The following is a 12500-nucleotide window of genomic DNA, read 5'->3' as shown; positions in this document are numbered from 1 at the left end:
CTCTGTGAAATAAAAATAAATGGGACTATAGACAGACAAAATGTAGAATAAATATGGAATTAGGAGAGTGCAAAAATAATTAGGTACAGAAATATAATAAAATCCAAAATTAATTAATAACTAAACAAATAAAAGATATTTCCAGTTGGATTTTTCTCATTTAAATCTAGCATGTTAATTTTTTTTAATATGTTCTTGTTTTTTTGTCGTATTTACTTTTATATTGTTTTTATGTAATGTGAAATTTCATGGCTTTATCAATTGTTTTGACAATTATTACCTGATTTTATTTTTATTTCTTTAAAAAAGGGGCTTTTTAAATGGCTTGTCAAACACAAAAACGTCAACAGAACAAAAAAACAGATACAAAGCCGACCCAATCTAATGTAATACCGAGCTCTATTTATAACATCTGTTCTGAATCAGGAAAAAGGAGAAATGAAGGCAAGCTAGGTTCTGATACTCGATTACTCATAATAACATTGCCCTTTTCATTGAATTCAAGGCCGACTCCCGAAGTCTCCTGGGCCAAAGTGAGCGGCGAACTCCCGACCTCGCGTGCCTCTTTCTTGCATCACAGGAAAACTTTGCGCATCGTCAATGTGTCGGAAGCCGATGCGGGAGAGTACCGATGCACCGCCAGAAACAACTTGGGCTCAGTCCACCACAACATTCAGATCACCGTCAAAGGTGAGTCCCAGCAAACTATTTTTGGACTCCACCGACGTGTACCATTATCCATTCTTTTTTTTCTTTTTAAGCTGCTCCGTATTGGATTAGCGGCGCCCCCAAAAATCTGGTCCTGGCCCCGGGTGAAAACGGGGTTCTAATGTGCAGGGCAAGTGGCACGCCCAAGCCCAGGATCCAATGGGCTATGAATGGCATTGCCATAGAGAGTGAGTAAACAAACCCTGGACGAATCCCAGGTGGTTGTTATTTTATATTATACAGACGCTGCCCTACTTACGAACGAGAACCGGATGATTGTTCGTAAGTTGAATTTGTTTGTAAGATGCTTGAGTGCTATATTTTGTATGTTTAAGGTTTGTATAAGTAACCTGTATCTTTTTGTACGACAACATAAACATTTCATGAAATAATATGCTCTATGACAGGGGTGGCCAACCATTCAGCGACTAGGAGCCAATTTTTCGTCTGGGTTACTACAAAGAGCCACATCGTAGTTGACGACGGGGGCGAGTGGATTGTTTTTTTTCTTTGTTACTAAAAAGCCACATTATACATATGGTACACATAAACAATCTTTTAATCATGTACGCACATATACACAGATCTCTTCTCGGCTAGATCTGATGAAAATAACCACACCAACACGATAACATCAGTAATTCTCAACAGTTAACATTGTGAGCACTGTTCTACACACACAAACTCTCAGTTCAAGCATAACATCTTTCTCTTACTTTGCTGCTTAGTGAGACTTCTAGCAAAAATAGTTTGAAAATGTGTTAACTCTCCCTTTTCAATATTCGCCTTAAACAGCTTTAGTTTATTAACAAATGCAAACACTTTGCATCAGGTCAGTCAGCATTATTAACTTGCAGGGTATGGTTCAGTCTGAACTGGTGGCATATAATGTCGACTAAAAATGCCAGATCCACAATCCACTGAGGTCTGAGAGCTCGGGATAGTCCTTGTCCTTCTCTTCCATGAACAGTGGCAGGTCACCTGGAAACTCTTGGTCCAGTTCAGCGAAGAGATTCCTGAATTGCCTGTGGTTTTAGCTCATGTATACAGATTAAGTTGACAATTTCCATTACAGGTTTTATGACGTTGTCAAAATTTAGTGATTTAGACACGAGTTGCTACCTGTGGACGATGCAGTGGAAATCCCAAAAGTCTGGAAATGTTTGATGTGCTTTGCACAGCCTCAAAAGCCCGTTCATGAATCCGATCATGGCTGGCGCTCCATCCGTAGCTATTCCAGTTCGTTTTGGTGTGGCTAGATTTGCTTTTGCAAACACAGCCATCATTGGGTTGTCTTTTAATGGCACAATATCAAGGGGTTCTTCTTTGATCGCACATTGATTTGACACAGACCGCGCAAATATTGCCAACTGAGGCCTGTCTTATGTCTCAGCTCTCATCCAATGCCACACTAAAATACTACATATACAGCAGATAGGCTTGCCATTACAATCAATAAAATATATATATAAACTCTCCCACTCTGGCAAACATGTCCTGGTTTCTTCTTCATATTTTCGTTTGTCTGCGCTTTTTTTACCTGTCATTTAAAGAGGTAATTTCCTGTAAATTGACAATACATTTTGTCAAGCAAACATTTTTTCGTCGCTCGTTTGACGTCACTCATACAGGCTTACATTGTCAGCGTGTCATCTAGCTGTGGGGAAGGCCAATGACAGCGCCGGCTAAACATTTTTGATGCATGTCATGTTACAGCTCCGAATGAGCCACATTAAACTAGTTTATAACAACTCCTATAGAGCCGCATTAAACTAGTTTAAGAGCCGCATGCGGCTCGCAAGCCACAGGATGGCCATCCCTGCTCTATGAAGATAAATAAAGTTAAGTTTAACTTTTGGAAGATGGGTTTCAAGATTTAGGCGACCTCTTCCTCAGTGGTAGAAAGTGTACCAAAAAAAGTGATCCTACCATTTTCTCAACCGCATCAAGGTTTATTATTCCACTTTCATTTCAAAAGACATCCCGAGAAAAATGTTTTTCGTAAGTCGAGTAGTCGTAAGTAGGGGAACATCTGTATATGTATCTTACATATTCTGTTGACCACAATTAGATGCACCGAAGGACCCCAGCCGCAAAGTGGACGACGACACCATCATCTTTACTGACGTGCAGACGGGCTCCAGCGCCGTGTACCAATGTAAAGTCTCCAACCAACATGGTTACCTCTTGGCTAACGCCTTCGTCAACATCTTGTGTAAGTCCAGATTCAGATTAACAAAACTGGGGCAATCTTCATCCTCTCCTGTATAAATAAATACATGAATAAAATGCTCCTTTGTTAGATAATCTTGCTTTGGATTTATAACGAACATTCTTTGTGTGTTTTTGCATTATTAAGATTTTATTACACCGAATTTAAGCTTTTACAGCAAATAAATATCGACTCCAAATATCAGTTATCGGTCTCCTCTTAATAATAATGACCGGTCAAGAACCGGAACAGGAGGAGAACCCAAAAGCGTGATGTTTCTCACACAAGCTTTTATTTTACGGGAAATGGGGCAGTCATGCACGTTGACCCAAACGCCAGTGATTCGGCGATCGTTGGGCGGAAGATGGGGTCGATACCGGACAGGACGGGACAGACAGGATTGATATCAAAACTGGATATCGAAATTAAACAAGAAAAACTAGACTGGAAAGAAACTGGAGATCGATATTAAACAGGACAAAATAGACGGGAACAATACCGGACAGGAAACGCAAACGGGATACCGTGCAGAGTCAAAACCCACGTCTTGCATGTGCAAAGTTTCGTTGACGGACTGACAAAGGGTAAGTGAGAGCGCTGAACTTAAATAGAAGGGAAGCCAATCTGTCAACGAGCCGCAGCTGGTGCCACATGGGCGGGGCCAATTTTTCGCCATGGCAACCATGACACGTATTTGCCCTGAAAAACCCATATCTGTCGATCCTTGATAATAACGTTTCTAACTTTTTTTATGTATCAATTTTACACAAATTTGCTCCTTTAATGTTACAGTAGATCAAACCAATATTTTGGGTTTGTGTATAATTTATTTTTTAGGGATTATTCAGCATTGAAAAAACAAATTCAGATTCAGTTTTTACAAAATGACTTCCTTTTATTCTTGGGCTTAGGGTTCTTGTAGACGGTTGGCATTTTTGAGTAACCGCATTTTGAAAATATACAACCAAACAAATTGGGTCAAATTTACCCCTCTTGACCCAAATTAGATTACATTTGTAAAGTTATGGTTAAATGTCAGTTAGGACATCAGGATATTCTTGAAAGGGACAGTGCGTGTTATTTAGCACCTTGTAGTGGTAGAAAAAAATATTGATTTGAATAATAAGCAGAAATGTATAAACTAACTTATAAACGTGCATTTTAAAAATACTCCTAGGTTAGGTTGAGAAATGTATTTGTATTTGATACAACATGAGCCTTGTAAAGAGGGGGCTGACATGATTGGTGGCCATCTTGCTTCTACGGGGGCCCAAAGCCTCATGGTAAATAATGGGAAGACAAATTGTACAGTTCTGTCACTTTAAGTCTTCCAAGTTTGAATTCTCCCTTTTTTAGCACTTATTTTTCGGTTCCATGACGCAATACAGTGACATCTAGTAGTTAAACGATATACAGTGTCCATTTAAAGTCTGCAAGCTAAATCCTCCCGTTTGCTGACGGTAACAAATCAAGTCAAACTAGCATCCAAATTAACAGGCACGCTTTTTTTTTTTTATAGCCGAGCCGCCAAGAGTGCTAACACCGGCAGACGCCATCTACCAGGTCATCAAGAATCACCGAGCCCTGCTGGAGTGCACTTCCTTTGGCTCGCCCATCCCCAAAATTACCTGGTGGGTAATGGACCTCAGAACTGTCCCATGAACGAATAAAAAAAGTTCAGTATTTACTGGATTTTAAGGCAAACCTTAAAACCCCAAACTGGCCAGAAATTTGAAAGTGCGCCTCATAACCCGGTGTGCCTTATATACTGCAAAATACAGAGGATAAGATTGAAAGTGCATACAGTATTTGTAGTACATGTGTGTTACTAAGGTTTTACGGTAGTACTATATTTATGCAATGACGGATTAATCGAAAACATTATATACAGAGGATTCGAATACAGGTCGCGGCTGTGAGAGCGCCAACACTTAACCGCTAGACCTCCAATGATATAGAAGACATACGAAAAGGCATTTGATTTGATCTAATGATCACACTATTTTTTCTTAAGGTGCCAGAAAAAAAATAGAGAATGGAGAAAACAGCAAATCTTCCTAAAAGAAAGAAATAAACAAAAAAAAGTCTGATTCATAATCAGATACAAACAACAAAGAGTTTTTTCCGTCATTCTGCTTTTTTGCGTTTATTTATATATCTCAGGATGATTTTCTGTTTCCTCCGTTTTCTAACATCAATCATTTCTTGTTGCACTAATATATACCGCAAGTCAGGGGTGTCAAACTCATTTAAGCTTAGGCGCCACTGAGTACAAAAAAAACTCTCAAGGGGGCCAGACTTGTAGATTAAAGACAGAAAGAAAGAAAGAGAAAAAAAGAAAGAGAGGGAGAACCAGAGAGAGAGACACACACACAGACACAGAAAGAGAGAGACAGACAGAGAGAAAGAGCAAGAGAGAGAGGGACAGAAAGAGTGAGAGAGAGAGAGAGAGAAAGGAGCAAGCGAGAGACGCACAGACATAGAGCGAGAGAGAGACACAGAGAGAGAGAGAGCAAAAGAGAGAGAGAGAGAGAGAGAGACAGAGCAAAAGAGAGAGAGAGGGAGACGGAGAAAGAGAGAGAGAGACAAGGAGAAAGAGAGAGAAAGAGACGGAGAAAGAGAGAGAGAAAGAGAGAAAGAGAGAAAGAGAGAAAGAGAGACAGAGAAAGCGAGAGACACACAGATACAGACACCACAAACACACACACTAACACATGCACAAAGATAGAGAACGACACACACAAAAAAACACAGAGAGAGAAAGAGATACACACACAACCAAAGAGAAAGACACACAAACAAACACAGAGATAGAGAAACAAACACACTGAGAGAGAGAGAGAGAGAGAGAGAGAGAGAGAGAGAGAGAGAGAGACCCACAGAGAGAGAGACAGAGACAAACAGATAGAGAGAAAGACAAAAACACACATAGAGAGAGAGAGAGAGAGAAAGAGAGAGAGAGAGAGAGAGACATTCAAACAAACACAGAGAGAGACACACACACACAGAAACACAAAGAAAGACACAAATAAACACAGAAAGAGAGAGACATGCCGCATGTTTGACAACTTCGCCATAAGTGTATATAAAATGCCACAAACAAGGTAGCTCCTACTGTAGTTGTAATTCTATGTTCCTTGTAGTTCAGTGTGCCTTATTTAAAAAATATATGACAATAGACTATTTTTAAAGGGTACTCCTTATAATCCAGCGCACCTCATATTGCAGAAAATACAGTACTAACGTGGTTTCCCCACATCCGCCTCAGGTTCAAGGAGACTCGTTCGGGCACGCTGGATGCCGAAACGCACAAAGAACACGACAACGGCACTCTTGAAATCCGCGCGGCCCAACACAGGAATAGTGGGAAGTACACGTGCGTGGCCCGAAACTCACTAGGCATCTACGAGAATCACGTGTACCTGGAGGTCAAAGGTAATGGTGATCTTGGGCCGTCCCGCCAAAATCTTGCCGCGTCTTGAAATGTTGCTTTTCAGAACCGACCCGCATCCTGAAGCAACCCGAATACCGGATGGTGCAGCGAGGGAACTCGGTGGCGTTTGAGTGCAAAGTGAAGCACGACCCCTCGCTCGTGCCCACCATGACCTGGCTCAAAGACGACGGGGAGCTGCCCGACGACGAAAGGTGAAAACAAATGAAATCGCCCGTTTCTCATTCTGGAAAGCTATAAAACTTTTGTTAAAAAATAAAATAAAAATAGAATGACTATTATAATTAATATACACAGAGACATTCATTAACATATGAATTAAATATCCTCATAAAATAATTTAATTTGATATTTTCTATTGTTTTATTTTATTTTGTTTTGTTTTTTGTTTATTTGTATTTGTATGCTCATTTATTTATTTTATTACATTCATCTTTTTTTATTCATTTACCTATCTCCTGTTTTATTTTCAAATGTGTATTATCATGTATAGATTTTTAGTCACTTATAGCTACCTTCCATCCATCCATCCATTAGCTGTACCGCTTATCCTCAGTAGGGTCGCGGGGGTGCTGGAGCCCATCCCAGCCATCTCTGGGCAGTGGGCAGGGGACACCCTGAACTGGTTGCCAGCCAATCAAATGAAATGCATGTTTTTGGGATGTGGGAGGAAACCGGAGTGCCCGGAGGAAACCCACGCAAGCACGGGAAGAACATACAAACTCCGCACAGGAAGGCCGGTAGCTGGATTTGAACCCACGCAGGAGGTTCCCACTACCTCAGAACTGTGCCGCACACGCGCTAACCACTGCGCCGCCGTGCTGCCCACTTATAGCTACCTAATTATGGTAATTATTTTTTGTATATATTTTATGTTTAATATTATGTTTGGTTTGATTTTCATTTCTTAGTTTTATCTTAGTAATAGTTATATTAAAATCACTTTGAAATATTAATTTAATCCAATGACTTCCTTATTTTCAATAAATATAAGTTTTTATCATTTCAACCAATGATTCTAATCATCGTTTTGGAAAAAAGATATTCGGATGTTATGTTATGTAGAAGAAGACTTTATCCATAGCACCATCTACTGAATGGGTAAGTTACTGCTGTACATTGACTTTAAAAATCCTATTATTGTACAGATGGTGCCCTACTTACAAACATAAGTAACCTGTATTGTGTTGTACTAAAAAAGTAAGCATTTCATAAAATATCATACTCTATAAAGATAAATAAAGTTGACTTTAACCTACTTTTGGAAGATGCGCTTCAAGAAATAGGCCACTTCCTCCTTCGGGGCAGAAAGTGGCCGAAAAAAAAAGCGATCTGACCTTTTACTCAACCGCATCAAGCTTTCTTATCAAAAAACTTTGTTAGCCAGGACGGAAGATCAAAACGTGGTTGGAGTCAAAAAATGGGGCGTAGCTGGAGACAAACGGGGAAATCAGGAACGGACGGGTGGAAAATGGGTGAAAAAACGGGACTGAAGGGAGAGTCAAAAAAATGCTTGCCTTTTGAAAACAGAGTTTCGCTGATGGACTGACAACAGGCGACCTTAAGGACTGAGCTTAAGTAGGACGGGGAACCAATCAGATAGCCAGCAGCAGCTGGCGCCAAACGAGCGGCTACAGGGAAAGTAATCAGTCATCATGACATTGAAGAAGGCTGGGATGGGCTCCAGCAACCCCGCGACCCTACTGAGGATAACCGGTGCAGATAATGGATGGATATTATGCTGTCATTACAATGGAACTGTCTTAATCATTTTCGACAAAAGCACTAATTGCCCATGTCTGACTATTTCCTTCAAGCAGATTCGTGGTGGACGCCGACAGCCTCACCATTGCAGACGTGATGGAGGGGGACGCCGGCGTTTACACATGCATCATGAACACAACATTAGACCACGACTCAGCCAGCGCACAGCTCACCGTTGTCGGTACGATTCCTTTTTAGGGTGGGGTCTTTTTACCGATTTCGATACGGTGAACATAATAGGTCATTTTTCGGTATTTTCACAAATATTTTTTGTATATGAATGTTGTATAACCTTCACTTGGTGACCTGTTTCTTCCACGCCGACCTGGCAGATGCCACACCCACACCCTCTGGCGTCTACGGTAACACCTGAAGCATACGTGGTTTTACAGATGTACTCAATGTATTTGTTTATTTTTGTTGTTTTAGTTTTTATGTTTCTTTTATTTTTTTGTTTTGTTCCATTTGCTTTTATGCATTCAAATATACTTTACACATTTGTGGAATGACCATATTTTCTTCGGGCACTCCGGTTTTCCTCCCGAATTCCAAAAGAATGCATTTCAGGTTGATTGGTGGGTCCAAATTGTCCTTAGGTATGAATGGGCATGTGAATGTTTGTAAATGTCCATGTGTCTTCCGACTGGCTGGCAACCAATTCAGGGTGTCCTCTGCCCACTGCCCAAATACCCTAGTGAGGATAAGCGGTCCAGAAATATGATGGACGGGATGACCATTGGATCAGAATTATTATTTTCTTTTCATTTTGAAGATGGATAGGACTAGGTGCTCCAAAATTATTTAAGATGAGAGCTACTTTAAGTCAAGTCAAGTCATGTTTATTTGTGATGCCTTTAATCATAAGGCATCTCAAAGGGCTGCACAGACATCAAATTATTGCAAACTACAGACTATTATCACACCATCCCCTGATCTAAAACCTACACGATGGTAAGGAAAAACTCAAAAACATCAACATGAGGAAAATGAAGAAACCTTGAGAAGGGACCACACCTGAGGTAATCCCCCTTCAAGGATGACCAGTGCAATGGATGTTGTAATAACAATTAATACACGGATATTATCAACGGGAAAAATAGGTCATTCATAAGCAATAAAATAGAAGTATGTTTTAAGCTTAGATTTAAACATTTCCACTGAGGTTGCAGATCGAATATCAGGGGGAAGAGCATTCCACAGCACCAGGGCCCGAATGGAGAACACTCAAGCCCTGGGTCTTGGGATTACTAGTATGAGGGAGGAAGTCCATGCATGATTACTTATTTGTATAAAAGGCACCCAGTTTGATCTGCATTTCTAAAATAACCGCTTATAATGTTAATACAATGTTATTATCAGGTTGCAAATACTAGAAATAGGGTTAGAAATAGGCTCATTCAACCACTAAAACATGGGCCTTTTATAAGGGCACTGAGTGATTTACATAAATATGGCAAAAATGTGAAAGTTAATGTTTTGTTCTGTGTGAAGAGTGTCGTCTCTCACGGGGACAATTTGGATTATTTTCAGCGCAAAATATAGTACACTCTTCTTCTATGGTAGAAATTAGCATTATCTTCGCCTGCACAAAAACTATTGTCATCTTTTACATTGGAAATTAGCGCCTTTCTCTGCGTAAAAGCTAACCTTACCTTCTTCTACGACGTTTTTGTAAGAATATAGCAAAGGCTGTAACAATAATTTTGCGACATATTTACGTAAGATGGAAAAAAGGGGTGATGTATGATTTTAAAAGGACAGGGTGTATTATGTGGTAGAATCATAGAATAGAACAATATTGAATTGAATCCCAAGAAAAAATACAAAAACGTGTGTGTTTTTTTAAATACCTGTCAGTATTTATTTACATACCATGAGGCTCACCTAGAGGGAGCTGACATGATTGTACAGGTACCCCACAACACTGAGAAAAAAAAAAGGCTGGGCAAAAGAATGGAAAGAAAAATTACGCGGTTGGGTAACTTTGAGTCCCCGTAGTTTTGTCTTCTTGTTTTTGTTTGCTTTACACAATACAGTGGCATCTAGTGGTCAAATTGCACACAATGTCCCTCTAAAGACATTGATCATTTCAATTATTAATAATACCAGTCAGGAATCACATGTCCTAGAAAATCCCAATGACCGATCACTGGTGTGTGTTTTCAAAACACTGGTCCGTGGGCTATTCAGGTGTTCTTAAAGGGTTACTTGGGGGCCGCCAGCACCATGTCAGTGACCCCCGGGTTAGCATGATGTGCAGTTAGCATTTCTGCATGTTTATTCTAATGAAGACATGAAAACGGATGGATGGATGCTCTACGATGCATCGAGTCGAGAGTAAAGCTCATTTCCATTTGGGTTTGAGTTGAGGATGATTTGCGTCTTACTCATGTCTTGAAATACTGTGAAATGTCAAACGCACTCATCAGTCATTTAGTCCCAGCATGCGTTATGGAAATTCCTCTATGCAGTCGGTGATCGCTCAAGCATGACATTTATTTGTATGCATGAGATGCCGCTTCACTCTGTGGCGTGAACCCAACGGCATCCGATTTTGGTCTCGCTAACGTGTGGATTCCCCTGCCTCCTTCAGAGCGGCCCGAACCGCCCACCGACCTGGAACTGACGGACCACAAAAAGAGGAGCGTTCAACTCACCTGGATTCCTGGGGATGAGCACAACAGTCCGATTGAGAGTACGTGGGCATTCACTTATGTGCTTTCATTTTTACCTCTTATGATAATACGCTGTTTATCAGTTTAAAATCTAATAGATACTCAAAATAGGGAGAGAAGACATCAACATATTTTGAAGAGGGAGAGGGAGAACCAGAGACAGAGACACTCAAACAGACACAGAAAGAGAGAAACAAACAGAGAGAAAGACCGAGAGAGAGAGAGAAAGAAGCAAGCGAGAGACGCACAGACAGAGAGAGAGAGAGAGAAAGACACAGAGAGAGAGAGAGAGCAAAAGAGCGAGAGAGCAAAAGAGAGAGAGAGAGCGAGCACAAATTGAAACCCAGTGCAGAGATACCTCTACTTGCGAATGTCTCTACCAAGGAAAGTTGGAAGTTACGAACGACCTGAATGGGAAAATATTGCCTTTAAATACATGTACAGTACAGTACGCATTATTTTCCTTTTCTTGAACCTAAACAAACTCTCGCTTCAAATCTGCCTGGCAACCCAGTGCGCATGCATGCTCCCAGCATGCTCTTCGTATCGCAGCCTCTTTCAATCAGACCAAATTAAAGGCATTTTGGCAAAATTCCATGAAGTATCGGAATTTGTGGAAAGGAATCACCTGGAGAAAGTGTTAATGAGTCAGGGTATCGCTACGACTGCCTAACGCATTTCCGACGGATTGTTAAAAGCCGACAAAAGCAGACGTCATTGGATCAGTTTTTCAATGAACAAGAGTCAAAAAGGTAAATTAATATTTTTATTTATTCCTTACTCTTGATTTTTTTCACATTATGTGCTGCTCGTTTTATGGTTATTGTGCTGTAATCTGATTTTGACATGTATTGGTTTATATTCTGATGCTCTTTTATGATTTATTTAAAAATATATCATACTGCAATTTTGCGGGATTTAGAAGGGATTAGCGTATTTACATGCGAGTTTTCATGTATGAAGCTACTACTTGAACGAATTAAGTTTGTGAGTAGCTTTACCAATGTACTATTTTGAATTAGTTGATTTTTTTGGGGGGCTATGTATCTTGATTGAAAGCCTTGCCAGCTCAGAGCGAGGGAGGCACCATTTAGGCGGCATAATGAAAGGAGCGGGACACTAACTCTCCTCAGCGAGATGCAGAGAGAAAACAGAGCAGGTGTACGGTCACGTTACAGTATGAAGACACTATGCTATGAATTGGCCAATCGGAATCAGAGGTCTTAAGTCTAATCAGCGTGAATATTGGCTGTCCGCTGTTCCTCCGTGGTGAGGAAAGCATCCGTTTTTGTTGTTTATCTTTTAAACTTTTTTTTTTCCTTTTAAATAGAACGGCCAATCAGCTTGAAACATTGCTGCCTGAAACGTTCCGATCTGATTTTGTTTTATATTTTTTTCCCCTCGAAAAAGTGAACAAGTGACAGCAATTTTTCACCTATTTGGCCCTTTCTTTTTGAAACCAGAATTTTTAATCCAGTACGAAGACACCCTCCACCACCACAGAGGTCACTGGCACAATCTGACTTCGGTCCCTGGTACTGAGACCACAGCTCGCCTCAAGCTGTCGCCTTACGTTCACTACACCTTCCGAGTTCTCGCCATTAATCCGATGGGGGTCAGCCCACCCAGTTTCCCCTCTAAGATTTACAAGACCGATCCTTCAGGTACTGCAAACACACACAAAATGTTT

General features: G+C 40.5%; 1 protein-coding gene across 9 annotated transcripts in view; it reads left to right on the top strand.

The window, feature by feature from the left end:
* Positions 1 to 12500, top strand: part of nrcamb (neuronal cell adhesion molecule b) — an 89394-nt gene that overhangs the window by 50598 nt on the left and 26296 nt on the right. For 6 of the 9 annotated variants that reach the window (XM_088340396.1, XM_088340391.1, XM_088340394.1 and 3 more), the window contains 10 exons: positions 506 to 690; positions 762 to 896; positions 2780 to 2923; positions 4440 to 4551; positions 6189 to 6355; positions 6418 to 6565; positions 8192 to 8316; positions 8468 to 8497; positions 10729 to 10830; positions 12274 to 12474. In XM_088340396.1, coding sequence (XP_088196522.1) covers positions 506 to 690; positions 762 to 896; positions 2780 to 2923; positions 4440 to 4551; positions 6189 to 6355; positions 6418 to 6565; positions 8192 to 8316; positions 8468 to 8497; positions 10729 to 10830; positions 12274 to 12474 — 1349 coding nt within the window. The remainder of the gene's footprint in view (positions 1 to 505; positions 691 to 761; positions 897 to 2779; positions 2924 to 4439; positions 4552 to 6188; positions 6356 to 6417; positions 6566 to 8191; positions 8317 to 8467; positions 8498 to 10728; positions 10831 to 12273; positions 12475 to 12500) is intronic. The other 3 variants (XM_088340392.1, XM_088340395.1, XM_088340389.1) reach the window with 1 other exon arrangement.

This window comes from Urocampus carinirostris, chromosome 7 (genome assembly GCF_059441175.1).
Source record: "Urocampus carinirostris isolate Australia breed hairy pipefish chromosome 7, RoL_Ucar_1.0, whole genome shotgun sequence".
Classification (NCBI taxonomy): domain Eukaryota; kingdom Metazoa; phylum Chordata; class Actinopteri; order Syngnathiformes; family Syngnathidae; genus Urocampus; species Urocampus carinirostris.
Note: the sequence above shows the minus strand (reverse complement) of the source record. Positions and strands in the feature narration are given on the sequence as shown.